Genomic DNA, 25,046 nt, shown 5'->3' on the forward strand with positions numbered 1-25,046 from the left:
AAGAATAGAGATTCAGGTCCTGGTCTTAACAGGTCCGATCTAGGTCCGGTCCGGTTTTGGACCGGTGTACAGCCCTACCTGAGGGAACTTGATGCATTTTTCTTAGTATAACTTAATCATCCCAAGTTCCATTCTCATCTTCTCATGCCTTTCTCTATTCAAGGGTTTAGTCAATATATCTGCAATTTGATTGTCAGTTTGGCAGAAATCTAATTTAATTAAACCCTTTTCAACATTATCCTTAAGGAAATGATGCCTTATATGAATATGCTTAACTCTTGAATGATGGACTGGATCTTTAGATATGCAAATTGCACTAGTGTTATCACAGTAGATAGTAATGCAATTAAATTTAATACCAAAGTCACGCAACTGTTGTTTGATCCAAAGGACTTGAGAGAACAAGCAGCTGCTACTACATACTCAGCCTCTGCAGTAGACAATGCAACAGTATTTTGTTTCTTGGAACCCCAAGAAACTAGACAAGAGCCAAGGAACTGAACCATACCTGAGGTGCTTTTCCTATTCACTAGTTCACCTGCATAGTCAGCATCTGTGAATCCACTAAGCATAAAGTCATCACTTCTAGGATAGAACAAACACAGGTCATCTGTTCCTTTGAGGTATCTCAAAATTCTCTTAACAACCGTTAGATGAGATTCTTTAGGATTAGACTGAATACTAGCACACAATCCAACACTAAAAGAAATGTCAGGCCTACTGGCTGTTAGATATAGCAATGAACCAATCATACCTCTGTAAGTGGTTTGATCCACACTTGTTCCTTGTGGATCCTCATCAAGTCTTGTTGCTGTTCCCATAGGTGTATGATTTGTCTTGGCATTCTCCATGTTGTACTTCTTCAGAAGTTCCTTGACATACTTCTGTTGGTGAATCATTATTCCTTCAGCTGTTTGCTTTATTTGAAGTCCAAGGAAGAAATTTAATTCACCCATCATGCTCATCTCAAATTCACCACCCATTAGCTCAGCAAAGTACTTGCACAAACCATTGTTAGTAGCACCAAATATAATATCATCTACATAGATCTGTACAACTGAAAAATCAGTTCCTCGAGATTTAAAAAAAAGAGTTTTGTCTACTTTTCCTCTTTTGAAATTATTTTTCAGTAGGAACTTTGAAAGCCTTTCATACCAGGCTCTTGGAGCTTGTTTAATCCCATAGAGAGCTTTATCAAGCTTAAAAACATGATTTGGAAATTTAGGATTTTCAAAACCTGGAGATTGTTCAACAAACACCTCCTCATTTAAGAAACCATTAAGAAAAGCACATTTCACATCCATTTGATAGAGTTTGAAACCCATAAAATAAGCAAAAGCTACTAGGATTCTAATAGCTTCTAATCTAGCTACAGGAGCAAAGGTTTCATCGAAATCAATACCTTCCTGTTGGTTGTAGCCTTTCATAACCAGTCTAGCCTTGTTCCTTACTATGGTGCCATGTTCATCAAGCTTGTTCCTAATCACCCATTTGAGCCCAATAACTTTCTTTCCTTTAGGCTTTGGCTCAAGGTGTCAGACTTTGTTCCTTTCGAACTCATTGAGTTCCTCTTGCATGGTCACTATCCAATCAGCATCTCCCAAGGCTTCTTGATGATTTCTTGGCTCTAGGATGGATAGAAAAGCATGGAATGCACAGTAGTTCCTCATTTGTGATCTTGTTTGAGTTCCTTTTCCTATATCACTGATAATGAGATCAGTTGGATGGGAACCTTGATACTTGAATGGCCTGGGTTGAAATTCCCTTGCTGGAACTCCAATTTGAGGAGCTTCTGGTTCTGTTCCTTCTGCTTCTTCTGCTTGTTCCTCATTCACCTGTTCATCTGGTTGAGGAACCTCTCCATTTTCTTGATGATCCTCTTCTAGAGCAGGCTGCTTTTCCTTGGTTTGCTTTTTAGTCTCTTCTTCATCCCTGTCTCTTATCAATCCAATTTCAAAATCATTATCTTCTTCTTGTTCCTGTACACTCACAAATTGGTTAACTTCATCAAATATTATATGAATGCATTCCTCAACACACATTGGGCTTTTATTGTAAACTCTATAAGCTTTGCTATCAGAGGCATATCCTAGAAATATAGCCTCTTCACTTCTTTCATCAAATTTCCCTAGGTTTTTCTTAACATTATTATGTACAAAGCACTTACAACCAAAGGCTCTAAGATGAGATATGTTTGGCTTCCTTCCCCTGAATAGTTCATAGGGAGTCTTGTTGATGATACTTCTGATTGTTACCCGGTTAAGGATGTAACATGCTGTATTCACGGCTTCAGCCCAGAAGTTCCTTGGCAATCCACTTGCAATCAGCATCGTTCTAGCCATTTCCTCAAGGGTTCGATTCTTCCTTTCTACAACTCCATTCTGTTGGGGAGTCCATGGAGCTGAGAAGTTATGATTCATGCCATTTTCCCTGCAAAACTCATCGAATCTTAAGTTCTCAAATTCAATTCCGTGATCTGATCTGAGATGGACTATAGAGTGACCACTGATTTTCTGTATTTTCTTGGCAAAGGCAACAAACTCGTTAAAAGTTTCATCTTTACTAGCAAGAAAAATAACCCAAGTGAATCTAGAATAATCATCAAAAATAACTAAAACATATTTCTTGCCACTCCTGCTTTGAATTCTCATGGGACCACACAAATCCATATGGATTAATTCCAAAGGCTTTGTAGTGCTTACCATTTTCTTCAATTTAAAAGATGAAAGAACATGATTGCCTTTCACACATGCATCACAAACTTTGTTCTGTAGGAACTTGATAATAAGAAGTCCCACAACCAAGTTCCTTGACCTCAGTTTGTCCAGTAATGAAAAGCTAGCATGTCCAAAACGTTTATGCCATAGCAAGGGATCATCTTCAACAACACTCAGACATATAAGGTTGTTCCTTGGGATTAAGTTAATGTCAACTGTATAAGTGTTCCCTCTTCTTGTTCCTTTTAAAACAACCTTTCCTGACTTGTTGTTGATGATTTTGCAAGAATCAGAATTAAAACATACGGAATTTCCTTTGTCACATAATTGTGATATACTGAGCAAATTGTGCATTAATCCCTCAACCAGGAACACATTATCAATGGAATGAGATTTAGATTTTCCAATTTTGCCTTTTCCAATTATCTCGCCCTTCTTATTATCCCCAAAGGTTACTGTTCCTCCAGGGTAGTCTTTTAGTGAGAGGAATTTTGATTTATCACCTGTCATATGCTTTGAACAACCGCTGTCGAGATACCACAATTTGTTCCCCCTCACTAGGACCTGCAAGAAAACTAAGCATTAGGATCAGGAACCCAGGTTTCCTTGGGTTCCCTAGACGTGGATGCAATATCAGTTTTCTTGACCCACACTTGTTTTACATTTCTTTTATCAGCTTCTTCTCTTATCCTACACTGTCCATAGAGATTTCCAGTCTTACCACAAAAAGTACATACCTTCATGCCAGGAAGCTCAACATATTTATTTTGCTTACCTTTCCTCTTAGTCATATAACCAAGGCCTTCAGTTCTTTTTCCTTGAGCTTCAGCTATCCACTTAGGTATGACTTTTGGGTCAATACTTCTATCCTTTCTAGCATTCAGTTCCGAATCAAGTTGATCTTTTTGAGTTTTTAAGGTAGAAAGCTCATTTTTAAAATTTTCAAAGTCAACATTGAATTTAAGCAACTGATCGCATGAGGAACTGCTAGAACTAATATAAGAATTTATGAGCTTATACTGAGTTAATTCAACATTCAGAAGAATACTTTCATTCTTAGTTCTATCAGCTATCTCAGTTATGTGTTTGTATTTAAAATCAAGCTCTCTTAATTTGCTTTGAGACTTGGCATAGGTTGTTTCCAACCAAGCACCATGTTCTTTGCAAACCTTAAGAGCTTTTTCACATTTGTTCAACTTTACACAAGTATCTCTACAGAATTCTTCTTCTTCTAGACATATATCTATTAAGACATCTTTAGAGAGAGTTTTAAGCTGTTTAGGATCAAGAAATACCTCTTTTTGGAGTTCCTCAAGGTAAGCCTTTTCATCATCTGATTTGGCCATCAAACAAAGATTGGCTATCTCCTCTTCTGGTTGGTCATCATCTTCTTCTTCACTTTGTGAGTCTCCCCAGGCTGCTATCATGGCCTTCCTCATGTCTGACTTTTGAAAGTTTGCTTTGCTGAATTTTTCTCTTCCTTGTTCCTTAGCCTTTCCTTTCCCTTTATCATTTTCCCAAACGGGACAGTCTCTGATAAAGTGATCTGGGGATCCACACTTGTGGCAGCTGTAGTCAGGCTTTGAATTTGAGGTCTTTTTCCCGAAGTTCCTTGAGGTTCGGCCTTTCTTGAACATCTTTTTGAATCTTCGCACAATTAGGGCAGCCTCATCTGAGTCCTCCTCCTCATCGGCCTTCAGTGTCAATCCCTTGTTCCTCATGGGTTCACTGTTGACTCCAAGGTGTAACTCATGAGTCATGAGAGAACCTGCTAGTTGTTCAATATTGAACTTTGTAAAGTCCTTGGTTTCCTGAAGGGCTGTCACCTTAGCTCTCCATCTCTGATCTTGTGGAAGACTTCTAAGAACCTTCCTAACCTGCTCATCTGTAGGAATCTCATTCCAAGCATTTGTTTTGGTCACTTCGAAATCACCAACCTCGATGACCCTCAAGACTTGGTAGTTCTCTGCCTTGATAAAGATCTCCATGCGGTTCTTCCACTAAGTATAGAACTTGTCGTTGAACATAGGAGGCCTCTGAGTTGAGTATCCTTCCTCGAGCTTTTCATGAGTATTCATTTTCTCCAAGACCTTTCTTCTTCAGGGTTTCCTGATTTTCCTAGAAGTTAGGCTCTGATACCAATTGTTGTTTAAAAGAATACTACAAGAACAGGGGGTCGAATTGTAGTATGAGAGATTAGCCAAACTTTTTGCGGAATTAAAATTAAGTTAGCTAAAGGAACTGAAAGGTTAACTAAAGGAACTAAAGAATGCAAGAGAGATTTTTACGTGGAAAACTCCTTGGCCCTAACAAGGAGAAAAATCACGACCACTTGGGATTTTGGGAAAAGAATCTTCACTATAATAGGGCAAATGATCCTATTACAAACTAAAGACTCAAACTCAAGTTCCCCTACGAACTTGAAACCCTGAGGAACAAGTCACTCAACTTGTTACCCTTCTCTTCTCTTTCTCTCTTCTCACTTCTTTGTTCTCTCTTCTCTTTCTCTTCCCTTTTTCTTCTCTTTCTCACTTCTCTTTCTCATACACAAACGTTCACTCAAACTTCCCCATTCCCCAAATTACAACTCGAAAAATAAACAAACTCTAGTATAAGAACATTAAGAACACTCTAATGAACTTGTGTGGAATTGACACTTGACTCGATTTGAAGCTTGAAAACTTATGTGAGTATGGGTGAGTTTTTCCATCAGATTTCAAAGACTATTTATAGAGCAATAAACATATTGGAAAAACCTCTTTGTGCAACAAATCCATCACGCCACTACTCATACCCACTAAGAAGATCATGTCCCTTGAATTAAGGGACCATGAACTCCTCAATATTCAAAACCATGACTGAAGAAGAACATGGGAGAGTAGGCCGCAAGTTTTGGGAAACATGGAGATTTTATTTTCAGAAGATATTTTGAAAAATCAGAAATAAAAATAAAATCCTCTTTTTTGTTTAAAAAGATAATCGTTTAGAAAATAACAACTTCCCTAAAAATTAGCTAGCACAAAATTATCTTTTTAGACCAATTCCACACAGTATTTCGAATGCAACTTAATATCTTATACTTACATAAATCATAAAATATATAAATATATTTAGTCTTCATGTTCTCAGATGAAGCTTCTACTCCAATGCTTCTGTTCCTTGGGAGGAACTTCTCTTCTCTGATGAGGCTTCTTTTCTAAAGCTTTTGTTCCTTAAGGAAACCTGTTCTTCTCCAGTCTTCATTTCAGAAGCGCCAGTTCCTGTGACGGAACTTTTCTATATGGATAGCTCTGCTTCTGGCCTTCTTGTTCCTCATGGTATTTTTACAAGACACTTAATTCTCCTGGTCTTTGTAACTGAGTACACACTTAAACAATCAAGCACTTATTAGTTTGTTAGTAAGTGAGGTTGTGTCATCATCAAAATCATTAAGTCCAACAATTGGAAAAGCAACCTCAATATTACTGGGACCTGGATTTATTATGTTGTGATTAAATAGTGAACTCTACCGCATCATCACAAAACGTCAATAAAATCTAACATGCATAATAAACTGAATGCATAAACAAGACATAGCATGGCCCCTAATCCTAAGAAAACTAATAAAGTAAATGCCCCCACTTGAACCTTCATGGATCTCATCCATCTTGCTCCTTTGGGCCTTCACTCCATGGATTTCATGGATTAACTGCAACCTGTAATTTTACTTTATTCTATCTACTACTTAAATAAAATGAAATAAAATTACAAAAAATACTTTGTCGGTACGTAGACCGTACTAAGATTACAAAAATACATCACGATGCGCAGATCGTATTTAGTAATCTACTGGGCCATACTAGTCATTATATAGCAATAAATAACATCATATATTATAAAATTGTCACATAATAAATCACTAATCATGCTTCCCTAAACTACAAAATCCAATGTTCACAATTAAGGAAACATGGCACCAAAATATCTCATATTTTTAATTAGTGCAATTAGATAATATCATATATTAATCATGACCAACAATAAAATATCATATATTCTAAATTAGTCATGAGATAGAATCAAATCTTATTTTAATCTTAAAAGATAAATCATATTTATCCTCAAAGATTATCCTAACAATGTTAGGAAATTCTATCCTAATTACTAGCCAATCACAAAATTTTAAATCAATTATATCCAAAATTAATTATGGGATAATCACATTATTTAAATCAATTATTATCGTTTTGGAATATGCTCAGAATATCCTAACAAATCTTCTCCAAAATTAACCACTTTAATTATGGATAATTATCAAAATAACAACTTAAAATATGGATAATATCAAACATAACAACTTTTGAAAGTTTGATTTTATCCTAAAATAAAAGATTTTATCCAAATAAAACCGATTTTATCTTTCAAAATAAAAGATCATATTTTAAAAATATTTTATCTCATCCAAAATAAATCATATTTATCTTGAAATATTTTTAAAATAATTTTTTTTTTTTTGAAAACCATGCACCAGCCACCGTGGTGTGGCCAGCCGAGACCGACCACGGTGGCCGTACACCGTGAGGTGTTCGCTGCTCTGCAGCGGTGCACAGCAGCAGAAGTAATGCCATGCAACTGTTGCACGGTGTTGTTGTTGCTGCACCCCTGACCCGACCTGCTGCCCTGCCCCGCCCCTCCCTCTAGACCACCTACAGCGGCAGCCGCCGCGGCTACGCCACCCAGCCGCGGTTGCCGTTGCAAAAACCCCTTTTTTAAAATTTAAATAAAACAAAACATATTTTGTAAAATTAAATTAATGTTAATATGGTCCAATTAATTTCAAAATTAAATCACATTTAATCTTGAAATTAGGGTTCTTCATGAAATTAATCCCCAATTTAATTTAACTTTTAAATTAAATGATTTGATCATGAAAAATTCATAATTTATCATGAAATCAAATGGATTAAAATCATTAGTTACATATTAAAGGAATTAAATCAAAACCAAAACACCATAATTTAGGGTTAGGGTTTTGAAATTTTAGAAAAATTAGGGTGGGGGTTTCAAAATTTTCGAGTGATTAGGGGCAAGATTCGGATCTCTTCATGGCTATTTTGAGCATTTTTAAATCACATTTAATAAATTCCTAAAGTTTAATCACATTAAATATAACAATTGAACCATAATTACGTTAATCTCCCTCCGAATTGAATTAAAATTGTGGATTATCAAAGAATTATAGTCAATATGCGTAAATGCAATAGGCTAACTGATACCACTGTAGGAGATTATAGGTACTACGCAGCGGAAAAACATGAATCATATTCATACAGTACCTAATCCTAAGATCTAATGCATAACACATAAAGAACATATAATCGTACCTTTGAAGCGTGATTCCACGTGCGATCGAGCAAGAACATTGGGAGATAAAGAACCCCAAGTGTGATTCTCTACTTGGTCCACGGGCACAGATTTAAGACCTCCACTAATCCTAGTTAGCTGCAATTGAACCCTTCAATTTACCTTCTATGGAGAAGAACGAGAAACGAACCACCACATGCGCCACCAAGGATGGTCGGCTGTACGGACGAGGGGAGGAGAGAGATAGCTGTGAGATAGAGAGAGGAATTAGGGTTTTGGGATTGGTTGCCTTGATGTCAAAATACACTGTGTGTGAATTATAACTGCTTATTATCAACCCTAGGCATGGATCTTATTTATAGATCTCATCTCTAAATAAGAGCCCATGTCAAAATCCCAAAACCTAATTCTAATCTAACTATGCTAGCCCAATCCATTTCATGATTAGTTAATTGCTCATGAGGCCCATTAATGGGCCTCTAACTTGCTTAACTCAATACCCTTGTGTGCGACCTCATAGGATCCATTCTAGCGGGCTTTGGACTATTTGACTATTCCAAAGATCATCTCTCATAGTCTAGAAACAGATGATGACGCCCCAAGAGAACGAACTTATTATCTCCATAATAGTGATCCTTGATATATCTAGTAATTGCGCTTATCGAAGACAAAACTCCTTCAATTATTTCAAACATCCCACACTTGAGTCCCACTGTGATCATAAACTTAAGCATGGTGGCGTCCAAAGGGAATGAAGCTTAAGCAACTGTAAGGAAATTATTTCAAACATCCCACACTTGAGCCCCACTGTGATCATACACTTAAGCATGGTGGCGTCCCAAGGGAATGAAGCTAAGGCAAAAGAGTCGCCAACAAGTTTTATGAATTTGTAAATCGTTCAGAGGGTGAAGGTTACACCCCTTCACGATCCATGAGATCGCTAACTCCATAGTGGTCCGGAACCATGACTAGATATTCGGGGATGAAGGTACAAATCAAACCTAAAAGAGATTGAATCTGCCCTAAATAGGCCTCTACTTTATTCTTCTCATATTCATGTGCACTTTCTTAATAACATACAATGAATATATTAATCTTAAACTTGATTAATCTATGTTGGTCGAATATTAATGCACAAATAAATCTATCATTGACGATCACTTGGATTAAAATCATATTAGCCTAAATAAAATTATTAATTATCTTATTAAGCGTGATTTCAAGTACAAATTCCCTTCAATCCTGCAAGAGAGGGCGTGATCAAACAATAACAATAATAATATCAAGCAACATAACAGTATTGATACAACAAATCATCATCATCATAACAATCTCAAAGCATTATAATAATATTATTAGCAAGATCCTAGGCATGATACTAACATGATTAATAACAAATCCTAGCATGTCACTAAGCAATAAAGATTAAAACTTTAGCCCTAACATGATACTAACATGATAAAAGAAAATAGGAAGCAACCTAAGCATGATACTAGAAAGCAATAAAAGCATTCTAACATGACATTAGGAACTAAAATAATCTAATCATGCTTTCTAAAGATATATAGCAATAAAACAAATTTGTTGCCTAGTATCTCTTTCTTTCAAAACAATATACACGTTATTAACTTCAATGAAAATATTAAATCAAACAATTAATTTAAATGATTGAAATAGAGATTTGGGACCAAACCCTCAGAAATTCTCAACCTTTCGCGTCTAGAGCAATGGCAAATTCGAGCTTGCTAGGTGTGTCTAATTCTAGTGAGAGAAATAGTTTTTTGAAAAGGGCAAGGCTTAGAAAGAGGGAGAAAGAATAAGCTTTCAGCTTTGAGAGAGAGAGAGAATAGAAAGATGATTGTTGATTATTGTTTATTAAAACAGAAGGAATCGACCCTATTTATAAAGAAAAACGACCTAATTAGAAAAGAGTTAGAATTCGAATCGGAATAAAATTGGTTCTGTCGCAGAGTTGTTGCGTCGCAATAAGACAGTTTTTTACGGATTTTATTTTTATCATATCTTTTGATCCAGAAGTCGAAATAAGGCAGATAATATGCAATTGATGTTATCGGCACCAGAACCACAAAGAAGAGCAACCAACCAAGCACAATCAGAGTATATGGGAATACGCAAAAGACCTTTCCTCAAAGTAGCTCGGAGAGGCCAGAAACAAGCTTGTAATTCGGACTGAAGGGCGGGAGAGGTCCCACAAACTCGAGAACCCCCTCCCCACACTGCATCCACGGCCAAATCTCGGAGAATCCAGCCTGCACCCACACGATTATCCCTACGATCCCAAGCCCCATCCAAAATCTGACAGACCTCTAGCAAATCCTGATCAAACCCCCTTAGCCAACCCGAGGGAGCAGCCACAATATGATGAAAAGAAGAAAGTGACAAGGATAATCGCCCAGCAATAAAAGAGACAGCCTATTTGCTTCGAAGAAACCAATCATGCGCCATAGCAGAAATAGTTGCCGGAGAGTAGACTGCACTACGAAAGACAAGGTTATTGCGAGTTAACCAGATTGCCTAAAAGCCTGACAGGAAGAGAAACGGGGCATGTTGGTGTATTGCTTCAAAATAGTTATGCCTTATTAGTAGGAGTAGTAGTTACGTGTACTTGGTCATGCCTAAAGGCTTTAGGAGTATGTTAGTGGGTCAATTTGTTTATTAGACAATTGCATGTTTATTGTTGTTGAGAAATATTAGGAGATATATTGGGTTTGTTAGTGGAGTCATGCTCCTGTAATATTAAGTAATTAGTTGGCATATTTTTCAGCTTTGTTTTTTACTTGATATTGGCCTATATAATCCACGACTTTAACTCGACAATTTAATCTCAATACGACAATTTAAAGGCTTTAGGAGTATGTTAGTGGATCAATTTGTTTATTAGTCAATTGCATGTTTATTGTTGTTGAGAAATATTAGGAGATATATTGGGTTTGTTAGTGGAGTCATGCTCCTGTAATATTAAGTAATTAGTTGGCATATTTTTCAGCTTTGTTTTTTACTTGATATTGGCCTATATAAGGCAAGGAAGTGGTGTTTTGTTTAAGTGTATTAAAATTGCAATCAGATTAATCAAATATGTACTTCTCAACAACAATAAACATGCAATTGTCTAATAAACAAATTGACCCACTAACATACTCCTAAAGCCTTTAGGCATGACCAAGTACACGTAACTACTACTCCTACTAATAAGGCATAACTATTTTGAAGCAATACACCAACATGCCCCGTTGCTCTTCCTGTCAGGCTTTTAGGCAATCTGGTTAACTCGCAATAACCTTGTCTTTCGTAGTGCAGTCTACTCTCCGGCAACTATTTCTGCTATGGCGCATGATTGGTTTCTTCGAAGCAAATAGGCTGTCTCTTTTATTGCTGGGCGATTATCCTTGTCACTTTCTTCTTTTCATCATATTGTGGCTGCTCCCTCGGGTTGGCTAAGGGGGTTTGATCAGGATTTGCTAGAGGTCTGTCAGATTTTGGATGGGGCTTGGGATCGTAGGGATAATCGTGCGGGTGCAGGCTGGATTCTCCGAGATTTGGCCGTGGATGCAGTGTGGGGAGGGGGTTCTCGAGTTTGTGGGACCTCTCCCGCCCTTCAGTCCGAATTACAAGCTTGTTTCTGGCCTCTCCGAGCTACTTTGAGGAAAGGTCTTTTGCGTATTCCCATATACTCTGATTGTGCTTGGTTGGTTGCTCTTCTTTGTGGTTCTGGTGCCGATAACATCAATTGCATGTGGTTGCTTTGGGACATACGGCTGACTCTGAGGACTTTAAGGCTTGCCGAATCCAAAAGTTGCTCGGTCATTGGTTACCGGTGCAGGCTCGTCTTCGGCATTTTCTTTTAGACCTTTTAGTTTGTCTTTGTTGGTTTACTTCTTAGTTCTATTTGTTAAAAAAAAAAATAATAAATAAAAAAAAAAAAAAAAAAAAAAAAAAACATGAAAAGTATTATGTACACGAACTCTAAGAAGCTAAAGTCAATCTTTGCATAATAATGTAAAAGGTAATTACTCCGTATATTGAATTAGTACTAGAGGATCCTCAATCGCTTGTTCAAATGTCAAGTTTTGTACATTTAACAATGGGTTTTTCTACATGGTACTCTTGAGTTTTTGAGTTTTCTACCTTATACCCTCCTAAATTCAAATTTCTACAAGGTGGCCTTGAGTTATTAGTTTATTTTACATTATACCCTTGAGTTTTTGAATTTTTCTATATGGTATCCTTGATTAGTAAAATAAACGACTCTAAATTAATTTGACTCAAACCAACAGCATCTAAACGACTTATTTAGCACCCTCAAAGACACAACTAGCGTGTTTAATGCGAAAAAAAGGACTAACAACTTGAGTCCCCTCTAAAACAAGGTCTTTTAGTTAAGTAGGACTGTGGGAGCAAAAAAAAGTTCTTATCTTCCATCTCAAACAATCGTACAAAAGTTCCACTAAATAGCGAATAATGAAGATTGATGATTCCTCCATCTAATATAAATATAGAAGTGGTAAATAGATCATTTAGACGGTGTTGGTTTGAGTCAAATTAAGTTAGAGTCATTTTTTTACAACTCAAGGGTACCAAGTTGAAAAAACCCAAAAACTCAGGGACACTTTGTAGAACTTTGGATTTAGAAAAGTACAATTTAGAAAACCCAATAACTCAGGGGTACCATGTAGAAAAACCCTTTAATAATTTTAGAAATTATGTAGAATGTTGAGTAAATTTAAGTCAATAATAATTAGTAGCAATTTGTAATAATTATTGGCTTGTGCACTCGAATGGATAATGCACATTATGCACCCAATAAACATAAAAACTAAATTAAAAAAAATAAAACATATAAAAAAGAAAAAAACAACCTTTATAATGGATATATAAAACAAAAGAACATGAGTTTAAAGAACATAAGAGTTAAAAAAAAATAAAAATAAAAATAACATGAACCTCAAAAAGAACAATAAAGAACATGTAGTTTAAACCCAATAAAGACATTTAATTTCTAAGTATAATAGAACATGGTCTGTATTGAATAGAAATAAAGTACCAAAAAAAAAAAAAATTAATTTTATTTTCAAAATATTACGTTCAATATCAAGATCATATACAAATATTTTAGATCAACAAACTTTAAATTAGAACTTGAACTCCTATAGATTTGAAATACTTGATATCAAAAGTTATTTGTAATTTAACTTTATTGCCTTCTAAAGGAGCAATAACAACCATAACTGCTATTTTTAATAGTGTAATTTGTAATCTTGATTTAGCCTTTGTAAAAATAATTAATGTAATTTGTAATCTTAGTTTAGCCTTTTTAATCATAAAAAGTTAAAAAAAAAAAATATTCAACCAATGTAAAATAGTTCAAATTTAGTAAAAACTATTTCAATCAAGTAAAGAAAAGTTTAACATTCGGCAAAAATTATTTTTTAATTTCTAAAAATTAGTAACTTTATAGAAAAAAAATAAAAAAGAGAGTCAATAAAAATAATTTAAGTGCGGTAAAATAATTTAAGTTCTGTAAAAATTATTTCAATTTATCAAAGATCATTTCAATTTAGCAAATATAAGGTATAAGGCCTAAGTATGCTAGCAAAAGATCAAGGCTTTTCCCCTTTATATACTACATTTGATGATATTGTTAGAGATGGAGCTTACTTTAATATTTGCTTTCTTTCACACGTTAAACGAAATGGTAATACTAGTGATAATGTGGAGGTTGTAAGATTTGCTCCATTTCCCCAAAGCCTACTTACTTTGATGGATTTGGATGCTAATTAATAAAATGCTCTATCTTGGTTTAAAAAAAATTATAAATAAATAAAATAAATAAATAAATAAAGGTACAAGGCTTAAGTTGTTAAATATGGAAGAGAAAATATAGAGAGATGAGGAAAAATCGTTACGTTGTATTTTATATTCCATCTACTACGGGATATATATACATGTACATTACCTAGGGTTCCGTCAATAAGACCAAATACCCAACTCTAGAGTATTCTAAATTATACATGGGATAATAGTCATCCATATTTAGATATTATCATAACACTCCCCCTTGGATGACTATATATTGAATAAAACAATAACTAACATTTACTATAAAACCCGTACAAAATTATACACTATAATGCGCATAAGATGCTGCCTCGTTAAAAACCTTACCAGGAAAACCCAGTGAGAAAAAACCATGGTTAAGGAAGAAAGAGTGCAGCGCGCATTAACTCCCCCTCATGACTACATCACTTGAGATCTTTAAGACGACGCAATCCAATGTTGTAAGCTAACTTTTTGAATGTTGCTGTCAGAAGAGCCTTAGTAAATAAGTCTGCTAAATTCTCACTTGAACGAATCTGCAATACATTTATATCTCCATTCTTCTAAAGATCATGAGTGAAGAAAAATTTGGGTAAGATGTACTATGTTCTGTCACCTTTGATGTATCATTCCTTAAGTTGAGCAATACAAGCTACGTTATCCTCATATAAAGTTGTTGGTGCCTCTTTCCCAAATGATAAACCACAAACTTCTTTTATATGTTGAACTACCGACCTTAACCATAAACATTCACGACTAGCCTCGTGAATTGCTAAAATCTCATAATGATTGGAATAAGTAGCTGCAATGGTTTGTTTCATGGAATGCCAAGAAATGGCAGTACCACCATATGTGAACACATATCCAGTTTGTGACCGACGATTATGAGGATCAGATAAATAACTTGCATCTACAAAACCAATCAAATTTTCTTTGGTTAACTTTGGGAAAAATAAATCCATATCCTTCGTACCTTGAAGGTAACGAAGTAAATGTTTAATTCCATTCCAATGCCTTCGGGTTGGACATGAACTAAACCTTGCTAATAAATTAACTGAAAATGATATGTCGGGTCGTGTATGACTTGCAAGGTACGTTAGTGCTCCAATTGCACTAAGATACGGTACTTCAGGACCAAGAATTTCTTCATCATTTTCCCGAGTTCGGAATGGATCTTTCTCTACTTCAAGTGATCTTACAACCATAGGGCTGCTCAATGGATGTGCTGTATCCAAAGAAAATCTTTTAAGAACCTTTTCTATGTATGTTGATTGATACACAAGGATTCCATTCTCTAGGTGCTCTATTTGTAACCCCAAGCAAAATTTTGTCTTTCCTAGATCTTTCATTTCGATCTCTTTCTTTAAATAATTTACAGTCACTGAAATCTCTTCAGGAGTTCCAATGATATTCAAATCAACAACATACACTGCAATTATAACAAATCCTGATCCAAATTTCTTTATAAAAATACATGGGCTTATAGGATCATTCTTATAACCTTCTTTTAGCAAATACTCACTTAGACGGTTATACCACATACGCCCAGATTGTTTCAATCCATAAAGAGATTTGTTCAATTTAATACAGAAATGTTCTCAAGAACTAGATTTTGCTGCTTCAGGCAGTTTGAATCCTTCTTTTTTTTTTGAATCAAATCAATTCATTAATAAAAAGCCATCCGGCATCTACAAATGAAATCTACATAAACAAATACATATAATTGAATCAAAATAGGGTTTCCTTCATCAAAGCTACGATCGTTGAAAAAATCTTGCACTGTGGTACATCTCTCGCACACATCACTGGAATATACAGCCTTTTCGGAGAGACGGTCTAACGACTTGTTGTAGCCGTAAGAATGATTTTCATCTGATTTGCTTGAACGCATTTGAAAACTTGACAACCGTTGCGATCCCGAACAAATCTTTACCAAAGAACTGACAATAAGGCAAAAGATGATTACCTTGTTGATAAACCCTAACACACAAACAAACCTTAAACATAAACAAACAACTAAACTAACAAAAACTAACGACTCCACCATAGGGAGACACTCCACCATAGGGAGACGGACGTATCTACACTTACTCGTGTATATTTATTGAAATTCAAATTGCAAAACTAAAGAAAATTTAGGGAAAAGGGTCGGAAATAGTCTAATTTCCGAAGAAGAAATTAGACTATTTTCGGCCTAAATGGCCAAGATTTTGGAGAAACCCTAGAGAAGAGGAGGAGAGAAGAGGGGAGGCGAGAGTTTTTTTTTATGTGATAATTTGAATCCTTCTGGGAGCTTCATGTTAATGTCATTATCCAGTGGGCCATATAAATAAGCTGTGACTACATCCATCAAACATAAGTTAAGTCCTTGTCTTATTGCCAGACTAATCAAAAATCTAAAAGTAGTTGCATCCACCACAGGAGAATATGTCTCCTCATAATCAATACCAGGTCTTTGTGAGAATCCTTGTGCAACTAAGCGTGCCTTATATCTTACAACTTCACCCTTTTCATTTCTCTTTCGCACAAAGACCCATTTATATCCCACTGGCTTTACAGCTTCAGGTGTACGAACTACAGGTCTGAATACTTCTCTTTTTCCAAGAGATTTTAATTCTGCTTTAATTGCTTCTTTCCATTTTGGCCAATCATTTCTTTGTCTACATTCTTCAATGGATTTTGGTTCATGATCCTCATTATTATCCATAACATATAATGCTACATTGCATGCAAAAACATCATCGACGTCGATTTGATTTCGGTTCCATGTAATTCCAGACATGATATAATTTGTTGAAATTTCTTCATTATCAGGTCCCTGAATTTCTTCTTGTATCATGTCTAAATTCTCTTCTGGAGATCCTTCGGAAATTGTTTCTTCAATTTGACCATCATCAATCAATGCTCCTTTTCTTTTCCGAGGATTCTTATCTTTGCAACCTATTGGTCTTCCACGTTTCTGACGTGGTTTAGACTCATTAGAAAATTTATTTTATCCTTCCGGGACATCTATTTTAAATGGAGCATTTACAGCTGGAATATGTCACTTGGTCACTCTTTTTGGGTCAGCAAACGAATCTGGCAATTGATTCGCTAAACTTTGTAAATGAATTATCTTTTGAACTTCCAGTTCACATAGTTTAGTTCGAGGATCGAGATAGGATAATGATAATTCATTCCATTTAATTTCCTTTTCCAGCTCTCTCTTTTCTCCCCCTAATGTTGGGAAAAGTGACTCGTTAAAATGACAATCTGCAAAACGAGCCTTAAATAAATCCCTTGTTGTAGGCTCAAGATATTTAATTATTGACGGGGATCAAACCCAACATATATCCCCAATCTCCTTTGAGGACCCATCTTAGTGCGTTGTGGTGGAGCTATTGGAACATAAACCACACATCCAAAAATTCTTAGATGGAAAATATTTTGTTCCTGACCATAAACCAATTGTAATGGGAAGAACTTGTGATAACTTGTTGGCCTAATGCGAATTAGTGTTTCTGCATGTAATATAGCATGTCCCCAAGCAGAAATTGGGAGATTGGATTTCATAAGCAATGGTCTAGCAATTAACTGAATACGTTTTATTAATGACTCTGCCAGACCGTTTTGTGTATGAACATGTGCTACAGGATGTTCAACATTTATCCCAATGGACATGCAATAATCATTAAAAGCTTGAGATGTAAATTCACCAGCATTGTCAAGCCGAATAGTCTTAATGGGAGTATCTGGAAAATGTGCCCGTAACTTGAGCAATTGGGCAAGTAATCTCGCAAACGCCAGGTTACGAGTTGATAACAAAGACACATATGACTATCTAGTTGATGCATCAATAAAAACCATAAAATATCTAAATGGTCCACATGAGGGATGTATGGGCTCACAAATATCTCCTTGTATACGTTCCAAAAACTAATTGATTCAAAATTAATTTTAGCTGTGATGGGCGAATAATCAACTTGCCTTCTATGCAAGAAGCACATGAAAAATTATGATGAAGAATCTGTTGGCTCTTCAAAGAATGTCCACATGAATTCGTAATTATTTTTCGCATCATTATTGAACCGGGGTGGCCTAACAGGTCATGCCAAACAACAAAATTATCAGTAAACTTCTAGTTTACTAAAGCATGAGCTTCAATAGCATTGATTTTTGTGTAGTACAAACCACTGGAGAATGTAGGTAGTTTCTCCAAAACATGTTTTGAGCCTTGAGTTATATTTGTGATTTGAAGGAATTCGTTATTTTCTTCATTGATTGTCTCAATATGATAACCATTGTTGCGAATATCCTTAAAACTTAATAAATTTCCTTGAGACAATGGGGAGTATAAAGCATCAATTATTTTAATTTCAGTTCCCCAAGGTAATTTTATAGTGGCTCTTCCGGAGCCCTCAATGATATTTGTACTACCCGATATGGTACTCACATTAATCCTTTTCATCATCAAATGAGAGAAATATTTTTTATTTTTAAGTATTGTATGAGCAGTTGCACTGTCAGCAAGACATAATTCTTCACCATTCATAGCTAATTGAACTTAAGTAATATCCATGTTCTTCACGAAATAAAATACATGTCAAAATATTAAGCATAAGAATAAAGATGATAAAATAAATAAATCAATAAAAACACTCAAATAGTATATAAATTTATAAAGCAAAAGTCCTTATTACAACGAAAGAAATAAACTTAAGTAAATCACTAGAATAAGCAAACATAAGTCTAATACTTAAAACTGACACAAAACAATATAATTTTAATTATTCCCTTCTGGGGCAGTGAAGAAATCAGCAACTTCTAAATGAGTTGTACTGCCAAAATCAAAATTATTCCCTTCTGGGGAAGTAAGGAAAACAGCAACATCAAATAGATTGACATTGCCAAAATCAAAATTACCTTCACCATCTTCAAGAACAAGGTTTGCCTCAACTTTCTTTCCTTTCTTCAATGATTCTTGGTAAAGTTCAATAAGATGCTTTGGAGTTCTACAAACCCGAGACCAATTACCTTTTCCTCCACAACGGTAACATATATTGGTATAACTTTTCTCTTTATCATCCCTACGTTCCCACTTCTGGTAGGAATGTGAGTTTGTGAAATGACCTCCACGACCTCTACCATATCCACGTCCATGACCCCGGCCACGCCATTGGCCACGATCGCGACCTCTATCTCGACCACTACTACTGGAATGGTCTCTGTTTTTAGTTTCTTTCCCGTTATGGGTTGTCACATTCGCTTCAGGGGATGGAGTAGAGCCAGTAAGACGTGATTCATGATTTTTTATTAACAGCTCGTTATTTTTCTCAGCCACAAGAAGACAGGATATTAATTCAGAATGTTTTTTAAAACCTTTTTCTCTATATTGTGTCTGTAGGACAATATTATTAGCATGGAAAGTGGAGTATGTCTTTTCAAGCATTTCTGCATCAGTAATATTTTCTCCACATAATTTCGATTGAGAAATTATTTTAAACATAGTTGAGTTATATTCACTAACAGATTTAAAATCTTGCAATCTCAAATTCAACCATTCATAACGAGCTCTAGGGAGTATCACTGTTTTTTTGTGGTCATATCTTTCCTTTAGATTACTCCAAAGGATTTGTGGGTCTTTCACAATTAAATATTCATTTTTGAGCCCTTCATGGAGGTGATGGCGAAGAAAAATCATGACTTTAGCCTTATCATGAGGTTTTGCCTTATTAGCCTCTTTGATTGTTTCACCAAGCCCTTTAGCATCTAGGTGTATTTCAGCATCTAACACCCATGATAAATAATTCTTTCCGGTAATATCAAGGGCCACAAATTCGAGCTTGTCAAGGTTCGACATTTTTCACTATACAAAATAATATTAAAAGATAAATATATATAAATGGTATCCAAAATATGTAAACGTTATAATCATGCATAAATAGACATGATACAAATCATGCATAAATAAGGACGAAATAGAAGATGAAAACGTTAGCATGGAGAAAAAAAAGAATGGAACCTTAAATTATATATCATGCTCTGTATTCGTTATATATGTTGATATTCCAATAAATAAGCATGCAAAAGTAGATAAATGTTAAATTATAATTGTTATGGGCTGCAATCATACTTACATGATAATAATAATAATAATAATAATAATAATAATAATAATAATAATAATAATAATAATAATAATAATAATAATAATAATAATAATAATAATAATAATAATAATAATAATATACGGTTCTAGATAAATGTTTGGTAATCCTACTCAGTTGACTAGCAATGGTGCTGATAACGTGTTAAATATGGAAAAGAAAATATAGAGAGGTGAGGGAAGATTGTTACGTTGTATTTTATATTCCATCTAGTACGGGATATATATACATGTACATTACCTAGGGTTCATTCAACGGATAAGACCAAATATCCAACTCTAGAGTATTCTAGATTGTACATGGGATAATAGTCATCCATATTTAGATATTATCATAACATAAGTATCAAATTTAAGCAAATTTTTAAGTTGTTCTTGTTTTTGTACATACGATGAAACATCCTTTACTTGTCAAAACATGTAATCAAGGTGTAGAATATATGTAATACCTTTTACTATAACTTTCTTACATTTAGAACAATAAATTAAAAGACTAAGGGTCTATTATGATATAATGAACTGAGCTGAGTTGAACTGAATTGATTGAAGCTAGACTGAAATGAAATGAATTGTTTATGAGTGAAGGAAATTAGGAACTGAATTGAAATGAAAATAACTTAAGAGAACAAGCCTTAAGAACATGATTTTCAGCAGATAATCAACTAAATTAGTTGGGCGTTAAAGTTTTGAGGGATTTTTCTCAGATATGGGATCAAAATTTATTTACATCTTTATATTTGTGGCTCTTGTACACTAGAAAGAAAAAATAAAATCTTTGAACTTAGCGGAAGACTGCTTAGAGAGAGGAAGCTAATGATAAGGGACTTTTCATCCTTGAAGTGTCTCTGGTGAGTATTAAATTGTGGGATATAACATTGATTAATTATGTATTTGATGAAATTAATTACCTATGGAGAGGCCCTAGAGGGGATTAAGTATAGGCCATACATGGTATGGTCCATACCAAAAAAAATTTTGTTTCGATTTATACTATTATTATTGATAAATATATTTTTATTATTGATAAATATGTTGTTATTTTATAGTTTGTACTGTTATAATTCTAGCGAGAATTCTGATGGAAAAAGAGGGAAAGAGTGAATCTTTATATTATACTATTATTTGTTGTTTTTATACTGTTTTAAGGGGAGGCGTTGTATGTGATGTAGTTTAATGTAATTTGGCATTTCAGGGCACTTATCTTAGATAAAATCAAAGTACTATGTAGCACTCATATAATATTGTACTCTTTATCTTTTACGATGTCCAAGTTTTCTTGATTCATTCATTTAATAAATATTGAGAGCTTTGTTTTTGCTTGTTGTTTAGGCAAATCTCAGGTATGACATCTAAGAATCTGCTAGGTTTTGAGGGGTAATAACAATCGTACCACCAATAATATATAAAGCAATTAAGAATGATAATAAAGCATTAAATAACTAATAAGTAAGCAATAAGTATTTGATAATACCAAAGAGATGAGTTTAGAGATACAATACTGAATAAGGACAAGCCTCCTTGTTCAGCAGGGACACAGGTCCGTTGAAAAAAATAGAGTAACAGCTTATATTGAATTGTGTGCGAGCGTACATGAATATTATAATGTCTAACTCTTCCTATTTATACCTAGGGATTCCTACGGTTACATAGATATTCAGAATATATTCGAAATGTAGAGGATCTTCTTGATTTATTATGTTCCCTGTTCTTTAGGTGTATTCTTGGCAAGTATCTTCTTGATTGATACTCTTGATCCTGCTTTCCTTGTTTATTCCAATCAAGCTGTTTTGTCTATTTTGCTGAATTCTTTTATCTTGGATTGGTGCCCTAAGTATACTGGGTCGTATATTAATACGGGCCCAACAATTGCCTCTAATTTTTATTTTCAAGCATTGAAGGTGAAAATTACCTAAAGAAACCGTTTGAAGGATTTTCGAATTTTAGAAATTATTTCAACGGTTAACAAAAATAAGGAACGTGGTGGCACTTTTAAGGAAATTTCTTCGGTAACCGTGAAGGGCGGTTTATTTCATTCTTCAGTATTTATTGGGTGTGCAGGCTTATGTCTAACCACTTTACTCTTCGCCCCAATTTCGAATTTCATCAGGTATTTTCTCTCTCTTCTCTATTCCTCTCTATTTCTTCGCTTCTTTGTTTTTCTTGCGTTTTTATGATGGATGGTACTATAAGAGTAGTGTTTGCTGGGGTGGATGAAGGTGTGAAGAAGCCGACTTTGGTTGCGCATAATGTTTTCCCTACTAAGCATGTTTATCCCTCCACTGTGACAAAGGAGGAGGTTCAAAAGATCGCTGCAGTTGCGCAATTTCCTGATGGAGTGGTGGTGAAAATTCCATCTTCTAGGGAAAGAGCTGACTGGACTGCCCCTGGTTGGGTGTGATTTTTTGAGTATCCCTTTGTGATTGGGGATACCTTCCCTTTCTCTCCCCTTGTTCGTCAATTTCTGTCTAGGGTTAGGGTCTCGCCTTGTTAGTTATTGCCCCAAACTTGGAGGGTTTTGAGAATTCTTGACTAGCTGAGTGTGAAATTCGGTATAGAACTTGATGTGAGGGATTTATGCTATCCTTATACTATCAGGTCAGTGGTAAGGGTCGGGTTGGTCTCCGTTTGAAGGATGGTGTTGGCCCTTTGGTGACTGACTTGGAGAAGGCGTTTGACAATACGCGGTATCACAAGTTTTTCTTTGTGAGGATTGATTTGTTGGGTGATGATTGTGATTTTTTTATTGACACTGTTGAGGCTGAAGGTATTCTATTTTCTTGTTTTCCTGTGTCTTGCTTTCCTTCTTTGTTGATTTGTGCTTATTTGCTTGATGGTTGCAGTGAGCAAGTTGAAGCAGCGCTCTCATTCTCCATCTTTGGTTGATAAGTTGTACGGGTTGAGTGCGGACGAGAGATCTTTCATCAAATTGACGCAGCCTGAGGCAGTTATCCAGATAGAGTCCCTGGACGATTCTGATTCTGACAGAAGGTTGTTCCTGCTAGGTCTCAAGGTTTGTTTTCCTTTTTGCTATCCCTACACATTGCTGTTATGCTGCTCTTGTTTGCAAATCTGCTTGTGGTATATCGATTACGTTCTTTATGCTGTTGTTTGAAATTTTATCGTCCCCTTGTTTTGCTTTTCCCTTTGGGGCTGATCTGTATGCACTGTTAGGTTTGTTGTATCGGTGTTTCTTATGCTTCTTATAAAATCTGTTGTTGTTCCTTATAGACCTGGTACTTTTTGTTGTATTCCCTTTTGAATTTTTCATGCAATGTGTAGATACTTCCTGGTCGTTGAGGTCTCATGAACTACTTAGTTCTTCTTCTATCTTGGGTCGCATTAGGTCGCAGGCCTCTTTTAAGGGTTCAGAGGATGTCCCTGCTCCAGCTAACGTGAAGCCTCTAAGGAGTGCTCCTCCTCCACCTCCTCCTCGTACCAACCTTAAGAGGAAGCTTGAGATCCCTGTTGATGTTGATACTGCTGACTTCTCTTATGACTCTTTGGCTCCCCATGTGGTCAACTTGCTCTTCCCAACCTTCAAGGAGCGTCAATCGTCACAGACTTTCGCTGACCTTTCTCAAGAGGCTGCCGCGCAGTCTTTCCAGGTATAGTATACTCCCTTAAAAAAAATCGGGAAATCAGTTTGGGTGCCCCTTTGCGTCTCCTGACCCTTTTGTGATATTCTGCAGAGTTTTCAGTCGTGCCTTGGTGTATTGAGCAAGGTGTCAGAGTTCACTTAGGCTTATGATGTTATGAAGAAGGAACGTGATGCCCTTGTTGATAAGTATAAGGCTGCCACTGATGCTTTGAAGGCTGAAAGGACTAAGTACAAGCAGTGCTTTGCAGATGGGGATGGGTTGAAGGGTAACTTGAAGGAGGCTGCAAACGACTCTCTTGATGCGGCTAGTTATTATTTTGGAAAGGCACGCTTGGAGATGATGGAGGATTACCATCAGGGGAAGCATGGTGTAATACCCCATATTTTTATACGTATTTTTATATGTATTTTATTTAAGATATGTATTTTATAAGGGTATTTAAATAATTTTAGTATTTTAATTATGATGTTTTAATTATTGATCCCATGTAAGTTGGGAATATTTTACTAAAGGAAAGTTTGTTTAATTAATTATTAATAGAAGTTGGGGTTTTATTTTATGAAATTATGATTTTTAACAAGTTTTATTAGGGAAGGGATTAGGAAAAAAAAAACTAAAGGAGGAAAGTTTAGGGTAAAAGGGGTGATAGAGAAGGGGTATAAATATCCCTCTTATGAGGCAATTCAACTTTCCCCAGAGTGGAGAAAACCCAAGGTAAACTTCTCTCCCTTTTCTCTTTATTTTCTTCTTTCTTTTTCTTTTACTCCCTCCTTCCCTTCCCCTTCTTGTTGCGCACCACCACCACCGGTGGGCCGCCGACCACCAATACCAGCCGGCAGCAGTGGCAACCACCGGCACTGGCAGCAGCCGGCAGTGGGGCCGGCCTGCTGTCGGTAGTCACATCCTTCGAAAAAAAAGTTTTAAAAATCAAATATTTCTTACCCAAATCTAATCTAGGCTTTAATCTAATTGTAAATTATGAGTTTGGAGATTTAATTTTGATGTTTAATTATTGTAATTATGTTAATTAATTTTCAGATTTGGTTTTAATTAAAAAAGCCCCAATTTTTGAAACCCTAGGTTCTTGATTCATGAGTTATTGAAGGATTATGATGTATAATGGGGTAGACCTTTGTTTTAAGTATTTTAAAGCTTAATTTTAACAAGTTTTAATTATAATAAAGTGCTGGAATTTTATGCAGAATGCTTAATATTATGTTTCTTGAAGAAATTTTAATTACCCATTAATTGGGACTTAATTATGGTGTTTTAAATATAATTTCAGCTTTCTTTAATTAAATTATGAGGGGTTTTAAAATAGTATATATTGCTGAAAATTTGTTTAGAGTGGATATTAATACTCTATTATGAATTTAATGTGTAGAAGCTGAGACTTTGAAGTAACCA

The 25,046-nt window shown here is 35.3% G+C and overlaps 1 protein-coding gene across 1 annotated transcript; it reads right to left on the reverse strand.

The window, feature by feature from the left end:
• Positions 1-1,535: 1,535 nt before the first annotated feature.
• LOC110695472 lies at positions 1,536-4,705 on the reverse strand. The gene is made up of 3 exons (XM_021872701.1): positions 3,455-4,705; positions 2,703-3,281; positions 1,536-2,522 (listed from the first exon to the last, which is right to left on the reverse strand). Exons 1-3 carry the CDS (start codon positions 4,703-4,705, stop codon positions 1,536-1,538), a joined length of 2,817 nt encoding a protein of 938 aa, XP_021728393.1.
• Positions 4,706-25,046: the final 20,341 nt, after the last annotated feature.

Source organism: Chenopodium quinoa, unplaced genomic scaffold, assembly GCF_001683475.1.
Source record: "Chenopodium quinoa cultivar QQ74 unplaced genomic scaffold, ASM168347v1, whole genome shotgun sequence".
NCBI classification, from domain to species: domain Eukaryota; kingdom Viridiplantae; phylum Streptophyta; class Magnoliopsida; order Caryophyllales; family Amaranthaceae; genus Chenopodium; species Chenopodium quinoa.

Coding starts and splice junctions, on each gene's coding strand:
- LOC110695472 (XM_021872701.1), bottom strand. CDS start 4,705: ATGGAGATCTTTATCAAGGCAGAGAACTACCAAGTCTTGAGGGTCATC. Junction 3,282..3,454: donor TTGAGCTTCCTGGCATGAAG/GTATGTACTTTT, acceptor GTTTTCTTGCAG/GTCCTAGTGAGGGGGAACAA. Junction 2,523..2,702: donor CTTTTAAATTGAAGAAAATG/GTAAGCACTACA, acceptor GCCTTTGCCAAG/AAAATACAGAAAATCAGTGG.